Source organism: Phaethon lepturus, unplaced genomic scaffold (assembly GCF_000687285.1).
Source record: "Phaethon lepturus isolate BGI_N335 unplaced genomic scaffold, ASM68728v1 scaffold4627, whole genome shotgun sequence".
Taxonomy (NCBI): domain Eukaryota; kingdom Metazoa; phylum Chordata; class Aves; order Phaethontiformes; family Phaethontidae; genus Phaethon; species Phaethon lepturus.
In genome coordinates, this window is record NW_010550996.1 from 1 (window position 1) to 18,829 (window position 18,829).

Genomic DNA, 18,829 nt, shown 5'->3' on the forward strand with positions numbered 1-18,829 from the left:
ATCTTGAAGGTCCCTTCCAACCTTAATGATTATGGGATTATGGGATTCTGGGACATCTCAAAGCACAGCTAAAATATATATCTCCAATGGCGGAGGTCTCTAAGTTTCTTCCTCTCTTCTGCAATACTGACATAAATTAAATTGTTCTTCTGTACCTCCACACTGTTCGTCCACTCAGCTGTTTAATCTGTCATGGAGCTCATGACCATGTTACTTGTTTTTGAGGTGCTGTGGGAATTTCAGGGAGCTCTGTTTCAAAACCAGATTTGTTGGGTGTGTGGAAAAATGCTTCTTTATGAAGTAGTTTAAGACTAATCCCTTGGCTACACTTAAGTTTCTGTGGGATAATTTCCTGTTTCGCAGTTACATATGTATATTTATTTCAAACCATGGGACATTCAAATACTCTATTTAATCCCACACTGGTCACAGGACTGCTTTTAGACTAATCTGATCCTTGGAGTTAGGAGCTGGATCCCCATTTAGATGTTGTACATCTAACACCTATCTTTTACATTCTGCAGAAGCAGCAGCAGCTTCTGGCTGATTCCATGCCTGGCCTTGTATTTTCCCATTTAAGAATGGCAGCAGGCCATGTACCCCAGCTCTGTAAGTTTCAGGTACATTTTTCAACCCATTGCCATAAGCTGAACCATATTCAATTCTGCCTGGGTTTATTCACAGACTATTTGGTGAGGCCACTTCCCTAATCAATAACAAACATTGTGCACCTTGCCAAGTCCTCTTGGTGATATCCAACACTGCTCTGCTATATATCTTGCTCATCCTGTTTATATTTGGGCCTTCCATTGCTTATGGGTCACCTCAACCACATGAGCTTCCTATAGGAAGGCTGGAGCATAGCCATATGAACTGTCTGTCTATATCAGTGCACACATCAGTTCTGCACCTAAGCTCACAGTATTGCACTCTATGCTCCCTATCATGGATCACAGGGTGGCCAAACTTTATATATGTTTTGTCTTGTGTAGAGGTTCTTGACTTCACTAATTTAGGGGAGAAGAGTGATGTATCCAGTCCCATTGTATTCAACACCCCAAGCAACTCCCAAAGAAATAATCAGGGTGATCAGTGTATTGAGCTCAAAGTCAGTGATATTGAACCTCCTTAGGACCAGGAGGAAGAAACAGGTCCAAAGACCCAAGCAGCTGATGAACGTGTTGGCCAAATGAAAGAACCACATAATGGGAGAGTCCCAACCTGATGTTTTGTCACTTTTTACCTCATGAACTCTTATTCCACTACCTTATTTCACCCCAAATAGTGGCCACGCTGGACAAAGACAAGGCTTCTGGTTTGCAAGCACTTGTGCTCTCAGCCAGTCACCAATATTCTTTTGCATTTTTCCCTTACCAAGGGCCTTTCAGTGTAATTAATGAACAGCTGTTCTTCCTATGCCATCCATACATAGAGCCTATCTAAATTATTGGCAATGCAGGAGTTAATCCAGTGTCACACAGTGGGGACAATTTTTACTGTAGAGGCAAGTGCAGAAAGTAACAGCTATTGATTCATTTATGTAGTCCAGGGTTTCAGTAATTGCGACGAGTGAGGGAAGACAAGCAGCCAACTCAATATGAGTGATAAAGCAAGCTTCAACTTTATTGCAAAACCCTACACATATTTATACACTGAATTCTACCTTATGCATACTTGTCTTACAATCATTGGCTTAGCTCTAAAGATTACATTATCATACTCCTCCTACTTGCAGTTACTGCTACGTGGTCCGGGTTCCATCCTGTTTTCCTTACTACTTCTTAGCTGTTTATCACAGCTCCTTCTCCTCAAGGCCAAGCCCTGCAGGTGTCCAGCTGTTTACCAGCTTCCCAATGCCAGATACTGCTACGCGGTCCGGGTTTCATCCTGTTTTTCTTACTTCTTCTTAGCTGTTTCCCACAGCTCCTTCTCCTCAAGGCCGAGCCGTGCAGATATCCAGCTGTTTACCAGCTTCTCAGTGCCACAGCTCCTTCTCCTTAAGGTCGAGCTGTGCAGAGTGATCCCAACAAGTAATGTCCCCTGCCTTTACCCTTTTTCAGGTAGGTCCAAAATGGGAAGGCAGGCAAACATTGCATACAAGAAAAATAGTATCAGATACTTAAGAATGCAATTCATTTAATCCACTGCTGAAAAGGAATCTCATCTAAAAGTAGTGGATTTTTGGATTACAGATTCATGAAAGCCCACAGATTTTAAGCAATGATGTCAACTATCAAAAGGTATGTCATGTCACCCAAGCTGTACTGTACTGTTTCTTTTTCAAAAAAGAACAGAGGGCATTTACCAGAATTAAGTCTTTATACTCTGCAGAATTCTGTTTACTTTGGAGGGCACAGTACTCAGATGCTCACTGTTATGAAAGGCAACTTAAGCCTAAAAACAATGCTCTGATTTGGTATTATGACTACAGGGTAAGTAAGGCAGCTCCCCCAGAATAGCCCAAACATCTGCAGTTCCCTGTGACCAGTCTGTGATGAACTCTTATCAGTGTGCATGTTTCTGTCTTGCCCTGCACAGGCTTTAGCCAGCCTACTGCTTGCACTTAACTCCTACAGAGCTCAGTGCTATGGCAACTACTCATGAGCAGCCTCCAACTCATGAGGGTTTAAAGGTGTCTCTGGTTTGCATAAGCTGCAGTTCTACCAGTAGTTCTAGACATAACCTGGCTAGATGTGAGGTGATTCTGCCCCTCTACTCACTCTGGTGAGACCCCACCTGCAGTACTGTGTCCAGCTATGGAGTCCTCAGCATAGAAAAGACATGGACCTGCTGGGGTGGGTCCAGAGGAGGGCCACAAAGATGATCAGAGAGATGGAACACCTCTCCTGTGAGGACAGGCTGAGAGAGTTAGGGTTGTTCAGCCTGGAGAAGAGAAGGCTCCGGGGAGACCTTACTGCAGCCTTCCTTTACTTAAAGGGGGCTTATAAGAAAGACAGAGACAGACTTTTTAACAGGGCCTGTAGCGACAGGACAAGGGGTAACGGTTTTAAACTAAAAGAAGGCAGATTTAGACTAGATATAAGCAAGAAATTTTTCATAATGAGGGTGGTGAACCACTGGAACAGGTTGCCCAGGTCAGGTTGGACGGGGCTCTGAGCAACCTGATCTAGTTGAAGATGTCCCTACTCATTGCAAGGAGCTTGGACTAGATGGTCGTCAAAGGTCCCTTCCAACCCCAAGATTCTATGATTCTATGAACCTGCACCACAGAGCCAGCACCTTTGCCACAGCCTACATATCCAATGTAGTGCTTTGCCTCTGAAACAGTCATGAGGAAACTTTTCTTCAGTGCATCAGTGATCAGAATAGTTTCTTCTCAGGTGTATGACTTTTTTTTTTTCTGAAATCACAGTCATAATAAAGTTCCCATTTTGAAGGTCCTACATTTGTGTGGTTGAATCTGGATTATGATGGTGGAGAACAAAGAATAATTCATGAAAGTAACTCAGATCTATAAATCTCCCTACAGGGTGTTAAATGCTAAGTATGCCTGATCTGACATCCAGATATCTTGAATTAAGTCATGGTATACTTCATGGAAAAAAGCCACCAATACCATAATAAGGACAGATCATAGTTTATACTTCAATGACTATTTCTGATCTAATAAAGTACATGTCTACACACATAGTAAAAATCCCTGGTTTTTACACACATTATATTCACAATATACTTATTCAGAAGTCACTTATTTTCATCTCCCTGCTATCAACTTCCTAAAACAATTTCATGTTTCATACTAAGGCAGACAAATTTAAAGTAGAATAATGAATGCATTGTTTATAACTAAACAATATCAAATTGGGAAAGTGTATAGGTATATATGCAATAAACTAGATTTCTAATTATATTCCTACTTGTTAGTTTTTCTACATCTAGATACATACAAAAATGTGTAAGAATGCTTAAAAAATGTTATTTAAGTTGCAAAAAGTAAAACTGACAGATTTAAGGGTGTCATTCCACTTTAATAGTACCTGATTGCCCATCTCTGCTATATACTGAATGGGTTGTGTCTTCAGAGGAAAAAAGCATCTTAGATGACACAATTCAAAACTATGATCATGCATATGTAGAAAGCCTCATAATTCTTACATTAAATAAAGTGTTTTTGATGGAAAAAATTGGGATCTAAGGTAATACATGCAATGGAAATAACTTACTACAAAAAAAAAACCGTGTAATGCTTGCAATATATTTTACTTGCATTATGATGTTTTATATTCTCTAGTTCCCATGTAACAGTTCCTTTTTTACCCTAAGTACAAAAATTTTTTTTTAATTAAAAAAAAAAAAATAGAGACAGCACACAGTCCCAGACAGCAGCAACTTTGACCATTTGATTGATAAAAAGAGACTGTGTTTAATAAAACAATTCAGGGGGAAATAGAGAGTATGTTAAAATGGTCAGAAGCAAATCATGGTGGACAGTGAGCAGCGCGAATAGACAAAGCAAAATTCCACATAACTGCAGCACAGATAACAGCAAAGGGCAAGATGAAAAAGGGGAATTGCTTTTTATAACTGTCTGAACTGTTTCAGCTTCAGTTCTGACCCAAAGACTGCTTAATGTTCACTGTATAACAGACATCCATCGATTTCAGAGGATTTAGAATCAGGCACTGTGTTATTGCTGTTGTTTTGTTCAAACATGTGAATGAACCAAACAAATGAGTGTTAAAAATAAAGGTTACTTCTTCAACAGCGTCTCTTTGGGCTTAACTGAAGGCTGCTTACTCAAAACAGAGCTGTAATTTCAAATAGAAACTACCTAAGGACTTTTTAAAGACGTTCTTGATAAAGTTTTTTTAAAGGCAACATTGTAAGTCTCTCACTGGCTCCTCCTTCACTATCCCGGGTTTGTTTCAACAGGGCACGTGGCACCGAAGGTGTGAACTTCTCTAAAGGGGAACCCTCTGTGATGCAGTGTTTACAGCAAGCAGTACTTGTTTCATAAAATATTGTGCAAAAGGAACTGTACTTCCTTGAAAGACCATTCCTGTATTCCAGAAGAGTTTTATTTAGGGAATACTGTGTCCCATTCAAACTTGAGTTCACTGACATAGCTTGAACTCTCCACAGTTCAATCAGACTGTCCGAAATCTCTTCATCTGCAAAAGGCTGCTTTTCTTTCTTCTTGTAGCCTTAGGCTATGAAGTATTAAATCACTCAGTAAGTTTTTTTATCCCACTCTTTCCACTGCCAGAGAATTCCCTGGACCCCTAGTGCCCCATTGCCCTGCAATGGAAATGCAGCTTCCGCTCAGCTTGGACAGTGACCAACTCATATTGCATGTTTTCAAGTGTCACTTTCAGTCATTCATCCTCTCCAGCCATTATTCCCCATTCTCATGTACATTCAGCTTTCCTATTATTGGCATGGTTACACTATGCAACATTGAGTGGGAAGCATCTTCAAGTGTGCAAGACAGTGCACATAGCACTGAACACCTGAGGAAAGTGGTCAGAAGATTATGTATGATGTCACTGCCATACCACAGAGTTCACTTTCACGCTAAGGTGATGATTAATCTAACCTACCTCAGAAAGAGAGAACTGCAAAGGGCAAATCCTCTGCTCTGTCTTAGGGGATGAATAGCCCTCTGCAGGTGCCTGTTTCTCTGCCTTGGCCCTAAAGGGAACCTTGGGCGAGCAGCTCAGATTGAGATGGCTAACTTTTGGAGGCCTAAACCAGGGCAGAGGAATCCCATTTTAGCTATTCTTGATTTATGGATTACTTCCTACAGCTGCTGCCAGGGAATCAAAGGTTAAAATAACCGATGCAAATACCACAAATTTCTCTAGTTGTCTAACTAAATTCTGAGAAATCAAAACGAGCCCAACCTACTATTAAATCAGCAGCTCATTCAATGCCACGGAGTTCTTTACTACCAACAAAAGGAAAAGCCGTGTTTGAAAATAATTTGCTGCTTGCTAGACAGCTTATACAGAAGTAATTAGTAAAGTGGACAGAGTCATTAGCATTTTATTTCATGTTTGCTCTTGAAGAGGTATTCCATACGTGTTTCTCCAAGTGTCTTGGCAAATCTGACACTTCACCTACTGGTGAAATCACCATTAGCCTGATAATAAAATGAAAGTCTTTTCAGATCTTTCTTGGGCTTCCAGCTCCCTACTAGCAGAAGGGAATATATAGCCACAGAAGGAAACTTTCCACTTAAAGCAAGCTGACTGTAAAAATGCCAATAAATCTATATGTAATTTGAAAACCTTACCAGTGAACGCATTCATTTTTAGTTTATCAGAGCACAAAAATCCTCTGTTTCTGGTTTTAGTTCTGCTTTGTGCATTGTGGCCTCCTAACCTATTTTACCTTTTTTCCTCTTCAGATCCTGCTCAGGTCAGTCTCAGGTGTGTCCTAGGATTTTCCCAGACTGCATGCTGAATTGCTCTGTGAATGCTGCTTGAACTACATTTTCCCAGAAATTATTAAAAGCTTCATGTGTTATTTTGCAGTCTGTCTCTGTGAGAACATTTTCTTGTCTTATTGCTACATTAATTTGAGTTAGTCCAGTTTTGAATTTCTTTACTATGTGTGCCTAGATATTTCAGGCTGCATTTAGAGCTGGTGTAAATAAACTGTAGCTTCTCCATTGGAATCCTTATGGTTGGACAAATACATCCTAGCTCAGAATCCAACCCATCACCTTTTTCTTTTGTCTTTTTTTCTCTTAAATATTTCAAGATCCATTTTGCTGTGCCATTCATGAAAAAAAGAATAGATCCTGCCATACTTAGGCAACAGATCTGATGATATTTTGAGCATTTTTTTAATGAACAGGAACTCAACTTTTATTCATAAACTTATTAGGGGTGAAATCTGCTTCTGTAGGTAGGGTCAGGTCTAAATCTCTATACCATGTAAATTTTCTTCTGAATCTCCAAACCAGGAACAAACCAGTACTGAAACACTGTCAAAACTATGATTAGTCTCTGCATTTATTTTATTGGAAGAACAACTCATATTAGTAGTGAATAGGAGTGGAAAGAAAATTTGAAAGACAAAGCAAAATATTAAGGTAATGAATCACAGGGAAATCAGAACCACATCTGAGGCAGAACAAAAATGAAAAGCTGCTGTAACAAATCTTTGGGTCACTTCTATTTAGGCTTTTTTTACTGGGCATAGAGACATGAAAGTAGGACTGCATACACAACCTGCAAGTCCATAACGATTGTTTTATTTATTGCTGATACACAAGGAATGGGTTGGGACTGGTATGTCATTAGGCTAAGCATTAACATGCTTGCCAACCCCCATAATAGCCAAGCAATTATGAATGAGGTGGGAGAAACATTAACTTCCATTGCTCCTTGGAAAAGGCTGGTCCTCTGTCTTGATGAACTGTTGTCTTTCTCCTCTCTGCTCCCTCATGCTGTCATGTCAGCACTTATTTTTTAGCCACTGATGAGTCCATGAGTTAAACCATTACTGACTACAACCAAACCACCTCTTTCTTTGTTTCCACTCTCCCATCTTGCATGACATGTATCTTGCTGTCAGGCTATGGTAAGAGTGACAGCTACAACTTATAATTGACTTATCCACATAAAGCTGGACATTGGGTCACACAGTCATACAATGTAGGAAGAAATCTACAGCATTTCAGTATCAGCTATGTATTATATAAGCTACATATAAGCATTTATAAGGTAACTTTTGTGATAGTAGGTGTGGAAGTTCTGCATACTTAGAGTGATTAAAAATTAGGGATTTTAGGGTAACCAAAACCATAGTGAAAAACTCATGTTACTGAGATTATAACTGCAGAATACAACATTGTGGAGTCTACTATTTGCTTTAAAGTTCTACATTCTATTGGTATTGTCCTTGAGAGTGCTTCAGTGATTCCTCCACCCTGAAAACTTCAGTTTCATCAGAGAAAGGTTCTGCAGGAACTAAATATACTCAGAATTACAGTCCTCCTGAGGTGAAGAACCCAGAACAAAGCTCATTCATTATTTAACCCTTCAGAAGATGGCTTAGATGGTTGCTGATCTGCACAGAAGTTTCTGTTGAATTTCTGTTGGGGTTGACCTCCACTGACAGCAAGAAGCTAAATAATTCAGTGTAAATATAAGCACCCAGTGAGCTATCATGCAGCACGCAACAGGAAAAAGATAGGTCATAGCTAGAATGAGAATCAAGGTTTAGATGTTTTTTCTTCATGGTCTATAGGATCTCATTGGGTCCTGTTCCCATTTGGGTAAAGAGGACAGTTCCAGAGACAGCTCTTTCTTGATAGGCCATCCCCAGGCTGTAAAAAACGGAGCCAGGTTTTTATTCACCTGCCGAGAAAACTTCTGTGCCCACAAGTTCATCTTAGAAGGGTTGTCTTTTGGGATGGTGGACATTTTCTGGTAGTCAGAGAAGAGGTGGGTGAAGGGGTCCCAACCAAACCCTTCCTGCAACTGATGGAGAAGAATATAGTGTAAAAAGTATGAAGCTCTCATTTCACTGTCATTATTCCTGCGTTACAAGCAACAGAAAATTCCACAGGTTTCTGCAGTGTCTTTTAGAATAAATGTAAAGTTAGATGAAGGCATCCAACTTTCAGGCTTCAGAGCATAACTTACAGAACTACAGTACGGAAAAATACACCTTCCCATTACACAGGCCTCTCAAAACAGAGGTGAAAGATGCATTGGGAGCAGCCAGAAATGTCAGCAACCTACTATACAAGCTGCTGCTTTGGGTAGAAGAAAGCTTCTTGTGCAGTGAAAAAGCATCAGAGGACACTGACAGAAAACCTAAAAAGCTGAGAAAGAAGGAGCACAGGAGAACAAGGAGTAATCAGAAAACAGGAAGGAGAGATTGTGAGCAGAGCATGCTTTGGCTAGGAATAAGAACAAAAGGGGTTCAGATAGAAAAACTGCTGCTGCATGAGTAATGAGTTTAAAGAGGGATGGAAACTTACGTTGTTGCTCAAGATGAGGTTAATATGCAGAGCTGACTTGGAACAACAGCATGACAGGATGCAGAATGTCTACTCAATGTCCATAGATCCTTACCAAGCCATGACCTACATCTCACTTTCTGATACTAAAGAAATTTACACTAAATTGCATTCCACAAATCCTCCATCATGCTGGAACAGCTAAGCAGGAGACAGTATTTCTACATTAGACAGAACAAACAGGGAGGTTATCTACCTTAGATAATCCCCTATTGATTGATTGATTGATCCCCAGGAAACTCCTAGTGCTGAGACGAGCTATGGGCCAGGCAGTATCTTTTTGTGAGGAGGTTGTAGAGCCATGAGGAGGCTGAGTGGAAGGTGGGAGACAAAGGGGCCTGGTCTTGTGCCAGGTCAAAAGCAGTAAGCCAACTTATACTGGAGGTGGCTCCACACCATGTTATGTTATGTTATGCCTGAACTGCAGAATGCAGGAGCATCTCCTGGACCCTGAGTTCAAGTATCCATCCCAGACACTTCTCAACTCCTTGTCACAAGAAGTCCACAGTGAAAACTGTCTGTTCCCTCCCCTGTCGCTAGTCTTCTATGGGAAGAAAACAGAGATACTTGTGGGGGTGAACTGTGGCACATCCTGGAAAACTGGGGGAACCAGCTTCCTGGAGCATGCTGCAAGTGCTTCTTTTTCCTAGTCTAGACAGAACCTTGGAGGTCTCCGACTTCAGTCCAAAGTTAGCAGTGAGGAGGTGGAGACAGAACAGTACAGACAGAAGATTTGTTGTTTCATTTAAATCTGTAAATTTCTTGGGCCAATTAACTGATTTTCTAATTTTTTTATATACTTTTTGCAGGATCTGTGTTACAGGCTTTAGTGACCACCCTGGAGAGGTAAATGGGTATCCAGGCTGAACTCTGAGAGATGGTTTGCTCCATCAGGCAACGTCAGGACCAGAGGACACTGTGCTGCCATGCAAGCGTAAGAACCAGACAGGATTTCAACCTAAACAGGCCTGAAGAAGGCTGAAGACTTCCTGGATTGAAGGAACGTGAAAAGCATCTATTTAGATATTTGGCAGCCAAACGTGGGGCTCAAAGGAATGTGGAGACCATTCTATAGAAAAAAGAAAACATTATGGCTGTAATAAGGACAGTATACAGACAGAAATGTGATTGTTTTTTCATGTCATGTTTATCCCAGCAGTCCTGTCAGTAGCCAGACAGGAGGTGGGAGATCCCAGTCTATAGGGCATGAGTGAGGCAGTGGGGCAGTGGCCAAACTGGTAAGGTAGTGTGGGAAAATTTCCCCTTTTGAAACTGTTCCACTCCATATAACTATTTGATATTCGCTGCACCAGAGAAAACAGAGGTTGACACTTCAGCTTGATGATTCAGGCATTTCTATGGGTTGTGGAAAAATCAGGATCAATAATCCTCCAATAAATACTTGTTCATATAAGATGTGAGACCTCCCAGACAAGGGGCCTGAAGGATACTCACCTCACAACAGTCAGTAGCTTAAGCCATCATAATGGACATTCGCCTTACAGTCCCCAGTTAAAATCAAGTTGAGTGCTCTCTCCATTAGACTACCAGTTGCTACAAGGATTAAGGGAAAGGGGGAAGGGAAAAATTTCTCTTGCATGCTTCCCAAGAGAATGCACTTTAATCTACGACAGGGTTCATGATTTAGAGTCTTGACAACAGTGAGGGATCCAGTTACATGTGCAGGAGTATAAGCTGAACCTGTCCCCTTGCCACTCAATGAAATACACTGGCTCCACTCAGTGCATCAGCTGATATGAACACCCCGCTGTTTGCTATGTTTTGTAAAGAGCAGCCTACCCATGTAACTCACTAGGATACTGCCAGAAGCCTGGCTCTTCTAGACACTTTACAATACCAAGGGTTTTTTTGCCAATTAACCCAATGTCCCACAAGAAATCTGCAGCAGATTGAAGAGCTGTGCCCAAGTTGGATCATCCTTTTCCCATGCTGTATAACAAGGACAGTTCCTGTTTCTCTCCTACGGAGAAAGATTAGTATATTGCACCTAAGCCCTCCTCCTGAGTGGCTAAGCGTAAGTCTGGCGGAAGAAGGCTTTCAGCAGACATCATCATTAGACACTCTGTCTGTACACCTCTCAGGAGCTTTCTGGACCCAAGATGAACCCAGATTGTAAGCAAACACTTATAAGGCATGACAGCTACAATCACCAGGCTGCAGACATCCTTCTGACACAGGCTTCACTGACTGCACCAAGAATACACCCGCTTCTCCCAGTTACCTGCAGGTATGTCTCCAGAGCAGTCCACACCTCCCAGTCCTTCAGTTGAGCGCCTTTCTTCAGATACTCTCTGATTCTTTCCTCCCGACACTGTGACCTCAGTGCCTGATGGGCCTGATGCCTAGGAATCCCCAGCACCTTCTCATGAACATAGACAGACCAGAGGTTGCAGGTGGCCTCTGTGGTATGAGGGGGAAACTCCCATGCTGGCTGCTGTTGATTGTGTCCCAGCTCATGGACAGGACCCCAAAGACCAGTAGTTTGCATGTGCTTCATGTCTAACATCTCCTTCACTGAATCTAGGTGGCCCATGATGGGGTAGCCAGCATGCATCCAGCCTGCAAGAAAAACAGGTACTAACACATGCTGTAAGTGCTCACCCCAGTGCCTTTCAGACATAAATGACTGTATTTTTTTTCATTTCATTTAATTTCATTTCTCATTTTTTCATTTCATTTCATTTCATTTCTAGTGCCTTTCCTCCATCTCACAAACCACACTGTGTTACCATGAATGAAAATTTTTTTCCTTTGTGAGATAAGGAAAAACTACAAGTTTCACCCTAACAAATAGTTAAATAAGCAGTGCAAAGGTAGTACTGAACTACTTTTACACATAGTTAAGCACAGTTTTGCCTGCTTTCCCTTTTTATACATAAGCATACACTCATGGTTGGACTGAGGTTGAAATTTTAGGATGAGGGGAAAAGCCTGACCATTGCCCAGAATACACCTGAACTCTCACAAACTGAGCACAGTTAACGCCAACCCAACCATGCAATAATGTGATTCAGCACCCTGGCAGAGCTTGAGTCTTCCTACATAGAGTGTGGATACTGCAGGTCTGCACTCCAGTAGTCAGCAGTGTGGATGAGACACATGGAAGTCACAGTTTGTCATGCTTAAGGGCTGCACAGTTTGTCATGCTTAAGCCTGTTCTTAACCTCACAGAATAGCTATTCTATAACAACTTCCCAGCATCTTGCTAGGCAAGAATCTTGCACTGCAAGGGATTTTACTTGTGACTCCTTCTCTTCATCCCCAATTTGTCCTTCTTCTTGAAGATTCCCAAAACTTCATATAACAGCCACCTCCTTGAATTCAAACACCTACTGTAGCAAGGGATAAGCTTTACACTCTCTACCTAGGGAGCCTACACAGCTGGCTTTGATGGAACACTTAAGCTTGTAGACTACCCAAGTTGGAGAACATGAATGGCAACCCCCTTCCTGCAGGAACTATTCAAGATCTTGAGCTCCCTCTTTTTTAATAACAGGGATGCATGCATTTAGCAGCCACTAACACCCAAAAAGTTCAGGTCCAGAAATATGAGTGAATGATTTAGACTACCCAAAGCAGAAGGGAATTTTATGTCTGCAGACTATGATCTTTTTAACTGGCGTTTACTCAGGATAGCAGAACTTAACACTCCCAAGATCACAGAATCATAGAATCTTTAGGCTGGAAGGGACCTTTTAAGGTCATCTAGTCCAACCTCCCTGCAATGAGCAGGGACATCTTCAACTAGATCAGGTTGCTCAGAGCCCTGTCAAATCTGACTTTGAGTGTTTCCAGGGATGGGGCTTCTACCACCTCTCTGGGCAACCTGTTCCAGTGGTTCACCACCATCATTGTGAAAAATTTCTTCCTTACATCTAGTCTAAATCTACCCTCTTGCAGTTTAGAACCATTACACCTTGCCCTATCACAACAGGCCCTCCTAAAAAGTCTGTCCCCATCTTTCTTATAGGCCCCCTTTAAGTACTGGAAGGCTGCAATAAGGTCTCCCCCGAGCCTTCTCTTCTCCAGTCTGATGTGCAACAAATTCTTTCCATGTGGCTTAGCAAAGGGTTAAGACATCAGGGTTCATGTCAAGCCCTTGTGTCATTGTGGGATGATGAATTTAACCAGTCTATTCTGAAAAACAACTGAACAAAACTTGTATTCCAAAGTTTCACATTTACATTATAAAACGTAAAAGTTTCACATTATATAATTTCACATTATATAATATATAATTATTCACATTATATAATAGATAACTATTCACATTATATAATATATAATTTGACTCTAGATCACATGCACTCAGTTCGCAATTGGAAAAGCTGAGGTGGGGTAGCATCAGCTGCAAAATTACACACTCATAAGCTTTGACAGTGATACTGGTTCTACTTCTCCATTGCCATCATCTCAGGCATACATCTTCTCAGGCTAAGCTTTGCCCACAATAACGTTTGTGAAGCCAATCTCCAGTAGGTAAGCACACACAGGATTAATAATTGTCACTGAATGTGTGAGAACAGCCCTGTGGCTGAGGCAGGGAAAAAATGGAAATCAGGTCACTGTCTCCCAGCTGTATTGACTTTGCAGTGCATTCAGGAGATGATAGAATGAATAACAACATGTCAGTCAAAGCCACTGCAGTCAGCAGCTCAGCCTCTTAACATACCCAGTCAGAAGAACAGCTGAGTGAGACAACACCAGTTTTGAGAGCAGGGAAGCATCTGGAAGGGTCAATACTTTTTTTAAGCCCTGCCTTACCATGTTTCCATCTTGATGGAGTAGCTCACAATTACGCAAGGGTCGCAGTCCTTTAACACCTTACATATGCTCACAGTCTAGTTTTAGCAAAATAACCTTGAAGGAACACACATTGCTGCTAGAGGCCACTTGTCTCTTAGCCCTTGAGAAGGCCATATGGCAATGTACCTACCAAATGAGATCTGGACATCTGTTACAATCCTCTCTGGCCTTGGGAATTTTGTTGGTATGGCTGCCAATTTGCTTATTGCCACCATGATCTCATTCCACAGGGTCAGCAGTGGCTGTGGGTTCTCCATGTGGCGGATGCTGTCAGATGGCACTGTCAGGATGAGATTCTCAACAGCCAGTTCTGCCCAGGGAGCAGGGTAGTGCCGAATACAGGCCTTCCACTGGCTTTCACAGGTCTCCCCTACGTCAACAACACAGAAAATCAGTTAGGCACAGCTCTGACTTTTGAGCACTTTTCTCCCAGACATCAAGCTGGAGAAAGAGACCACAGTTGTGAAATACTCTTGGAAAACAGTATGTGTTAGTTGTGTGACTGGGGTTGGTGGCTGTTAACTAGTTAATCCTCATCCTGTGCTTGGGAAGTCTCCTCAGGCTCTTTAATGGATGGGAGACAGACAGAAAAGGACTAGCATATAGCAGAGTAGTAGCATAGCAAGAACAGATCCCTATTTTCCACCTGAGAACAAGAAGCATCAGGCTTCTTCAGCATCTCTGGATCATCTCATTTCTTCTTCTCCAGCAGAGATCTGCTGTTTCATAGAACAACCTTGGGTTTGTTTAGTTTGACAGAAGAGCAAGAAGAAATTGAATACAGGAAGAGAAGAGAAACTGATGGAAAACACGGGAAATTCATCAGAGATTTACTGTAGGGACTGGAGATGGCCATATGGGGGCACATATGCAGGCAGAGTGCAAGGCAAGCTTTGTCACGGCAGAGGTCAGCCTGCCTCCCTCCAACACAATGGTTTCTATCAGAAATGACAATTCCAACCTCCAAGAAATGTTGGTTTGGACAAACCCTGCCCATTTTGTGACAGCTCCTTCACTCACCTCCTGCCATGTAGCAGGCACAGAGTGACTAAGTGACTTACCCAGAATCCCAGAGGACATCAAAGCCAGGAAACTAAATCCGGGTATTTTTAAACCCAGACATTTCTAAGACATTCCTAAGCACGGGGCCATCTTTCCTTTCAGTCACAGGGATAGCAGCATCCGTGAGTGCCACTAAAGTGAAAGGCACCAAGTTAAACAAACCTACCAAGCTTGAAGAAAGGAGCTCTGACTGCCCCTTCTACTGTGATGGGCACTTTCCCCAGGACACTCCTTGCTGGTACTACGATGTAAATGAGGCCACCCCAGAGGCAAGAAATAGACTCTTTCTGGCAGGCAACATCACAGGTGCGTATTACTACTGGGGCCCGCTTCAGCTCTGTGGCATGAGAGAGATCATCCGTGTGACACCCAATCTGCACCTGGCAAACAGAAGGGTAGGAACAGCTGACCAAAGGGCTCCAAGTATGACCTGGCAGACCGACCGCAACACTCTGAGCCATCTGCTTCAGCACTGCCCTGCAGGGCATGCACATAGAAGCAGCCTTCTGACTCCAGCCTAGTTCAAGTTTTCAGCCTGTGAAAACAGATGACCAGAAGCAGCCAATAGAGTGAAAAAAGCTCATGAAGTTCAGTGCTACCCCTATCTCAGACAGCATTCTTACAGCTATACTCCCATTGTTACTGGGTCAACTACATCCTTCATCACCAGTTCAGGGTACTGCAGTGACTTCTTTCACTGCGCTGTACTTGCATTGATCATTCTTTCACCCTCCACCAGCACCAAAGTCACATCCTGTAACATATGAGTTGGAAGGATGTGATCACTACCAGCTTCTTTTATTGTGCCTGTTTCTTGGTCCTCATACAGTAAAACAAACAGCATGTGGCTGCAGGATCAGACAGAAACATTTGACTTTACTTAACTTTTTGTATTTCAGCTGCAAGAAACTCACTGCAAAAAATATCCACACAGTTAGGCATTTATCTGCTTCATACTTTGCAGAGAATGTGATCCCAAGTAACTAGTTTATATCTGAGCTGGATACATCTACATAAGCAATAGTGACAGTACCTGACAAAAGGCAAAAGTACTGTAAAATACTGTGAAAGTACCTTAGGAGAGATCTAGAGAGACAGAACTAAGTTTGGTGCACAGAAGGGCCCAAGTACTTATCTTGGGCCTGAAAATCACCTTGATCAGTTCTCTTTGCACGATAACAAAACAAATACGGCTGCCTTCAGGCAGCAGCCACACTCAATTATCCTGCCAGCACACAGAAATAAGAGGAATGCAACAGAAAAGGGTGGGAAACAAGCTGAAAAATTATGACAATGCATGGAAAGTGCCACAGGGTGGCAGCAGTACGAAAGGACGGAAAGGCAGCAAAACCCGTGAGAAAACCCTTCTGCGAGCTGTTTTTGAGTGCTCACCTGACAAACGCATTGGTATGAACAGAAGCCAACTAGAGACAGCTTACCTTCAGGCCAGCACCGACCACGAGGCAAGGGAATGTTATAACTGCTGTGTGCCCTTCAGGGAGGTAGAGTCCCGTACTCCTCCAGGCTGTCTTACCTAAACGGTAAGAGAACAGAGTCCTAAACAATCAAGCACTTCTTTGGCCTGACTGTACGGGTTCTGGAGATTTCAAGCTGCAACAGAAGAATCTTCCATCCTTTTATTTTCCCTTGCTCTACACTCACAAAATTGTCTCACATTTTATCCAACCTGTCAGAAATACAGTTTTAAAGCAATAGTGTAGCTGCGTGAACAAGATCATCACACCATTAGCAAGCAAGCCCACCCAAATTTGAACTTCTAGAAATGACAAGCTTAAATATGTTTACTAGTATATTTTAAAAATAAGAAGAAAAAAAAGAAACCAAAACCCCAACACTCTTCCACTCAGATCCTCTTACCCTAAAGCCTTCATAAGAGGTGCATACTGTGGTGGTATTAAACACAGTTGAAGTTGTAATGGTCACAAAACATTTCCTAAATAACAGACTAACAGTGACATCGCATTTTTCCTTACTGACTGGTCCAGCACAAGCTGGGGCCCACAAGAATTTCCATTTCTAGCTGACTGAAATTACAAGAAAGCCTAAAAGGACTGTCCTATGCTAGGTATAACTGTAGCGGTATGGCAGGTATTGGGTATCCCAATTCAGCATGTTTCTAAACAGCCTTCCCATGGAAATGCAAGTCTCCTCTACCTAGATGTCTGTAAACAATTGTGATAGACAGTGCAAAACTGATCCATCGCTACTGCACTGATCAGGCAAAATCCACTACCTGTTTCTGACATAAAGCTTACTCAAGCATATTTCAACACAAAAAGCAGAAGTCATAAAAAGAGCTGAACTGTCATAAAGCCCCAAACTTACAACCTTTCCTGTCCTCCAAGAAAACTTGACCAGTTTTGTCAAGCAAAACCAAGGAAAAATGCAAATTAGACCACATTACAATGTTTCACCAATTCACCTCAGTTTTGCTGAATTTGCACCAAAGGCAGTTTTGAAATGTTGTTCAGGGTTTGCCAACATTTCTTTCTTTTTTGTTTACGTGAAATGACACAAATTCTGAAGATTTCTGGTCAAACAAAATACTGTGTTCAATCCAATGCATTCAGTTCAGCCAACCCTAACAATTTTCCTCTTTTGTCCTGACTAATTAGTGTTAAAATCAGTGAGCAGTTATTCCACAACTTATCTCTCCGTATATCCTCTGCACTAAGACATCGCCACTCCAGAACACCCTCCTTTATCTCATAAAACAGTTTGGAAACAACTCCTCTCAATCATATTCTAACCCCAAAAAATCAAGATTAACCTGTTCGACCTTACTAGTGGAATTTAACCTAGAGTTTAAACATATCAGCTGTGAGCAGGAATCTCAGCAAGGTTGTATGGATACAAGGCCTAAGCTTAGACAAATCATTCAGGGGGTAATTACCAAATACATTGGCTTCCGTGGTGGTGTCAGTCCAAGTAGTTCCCACCATGCTTCCAGCCTTTTGTTTTCATGCCCAAAACCAGACCTTCACTCCATCAACTGACACAAGTTGTGAGACTGCGCTATAACTCAGGTTGAAATTATTTATACAAAAAATAAGCCTTTTGTTCCTAATTTCTACCTCTTCATAGGATGGCCCCATTGTCAGCTGTATCAGCACAACTATGGCAACAACAACCTACAGTTTAGAGCCCAGGGCTTCTCAAGAAAGCTTTCTTACCAAAGCCACTGTTCTCTGCAAGTACCCTGAGGTGCCTCTGTTAGGGGGTTCTTCTCCCACAAGTGCCTGTGCACCAACCACAACGAAGCAGGACTTTCACGGGGTGTTTCAGAGAGCTGAAATCAGGGCTGGCCACAAAAGGAGCCTGTCTGCCACTACACAGAGGTCAGCCTCCTCACAAGCCCACAATGAACTTGCACATCTGTCCCCATGTTCAGACATACACAGACACACGCACACTGAGGATGGGCGCCTCAACGATCCCAGCAACAGGATGCCTCAAGAGGAAGGGAGACACTCCTCACCTGGGTTTGTGCCATCAATTTCCACAGTGACCGGGAGGGCACAGACCCCAGCAGCAGACTTCTGCACTAGGGCTGCACTGTCCGTTATGGTGAGGGACAGCTCGGTCGCCATGCATAGAAGGACTGCCTCTTTGGAGTTGCTCTTGACAGGGCAGTGCCTGCTGACATGGGGGATCCCACTTCTCTGAAGCACTTTGGTCAAGATGCGGTGGAGCGAGGCATATGCAGGGCAGTCATGGGCTGGAATGTGCAGAAAGGCAGTGCAATCTTGGGCTAGCCTTTGCAGCCAGTCCTTCAAGGGGGCCTTGAGCTCCTCATGCTTGTCTACATGCCTGCTGAAAAGAGCAAGTGCCTTGCGGAAGTGGTAGTGCTCCCCAGCCCCCACGGCCGGGTGCTTAGCTGCCTGGATGCTCTGCCCCAGAATGCTCATCCCAAAGCGGTTC

The 18,829-nt window shown here is 42.5% G+C and overlaps 1 protein-coding gene across 1 annotated transcript in view; it reads right to left on the reverse strand.

Moving 5' to 3' along the window:
* Nucleotides 1-8,207: 8,207 nt before the first annotated feature.
* LOC104623572 (protein FAM115C-like) overlaps nt 8,208-18,829 on the reverse strand; it is a 14,087-nt gene continuing 3,465 nt past the window's right edge. The window contains exons 2-7 of the mRNA XM_010290703.1: nt 18,387-18,829; nt 16,327-16,421; nt 15,054-15,267; nt 13,956-14,195; nt 11,241-11,578; nt 8,208-8,453 (exon numbers count right to left, since the gene is read on the reverse strand). The exon at nt 18,387-18,829 is cut by the window's right edge and continues 528 nt beyond it. Coding sequence (XP_010289005.1) covers nt 8,208-8,453; nt 11,241-11,578; nt 13,956-14,195; nt 15,054-15,267; nt 16,327-16,421; nt 18,387-18,829 — 1,576 coding nt within the window. The remainder of the gene's footprint in view (nt 8,454-11,240; nt 11,579-13,955; nt 14,196-15,053; nt 15,268-16,326; nt 16,422-18,386) is intronic.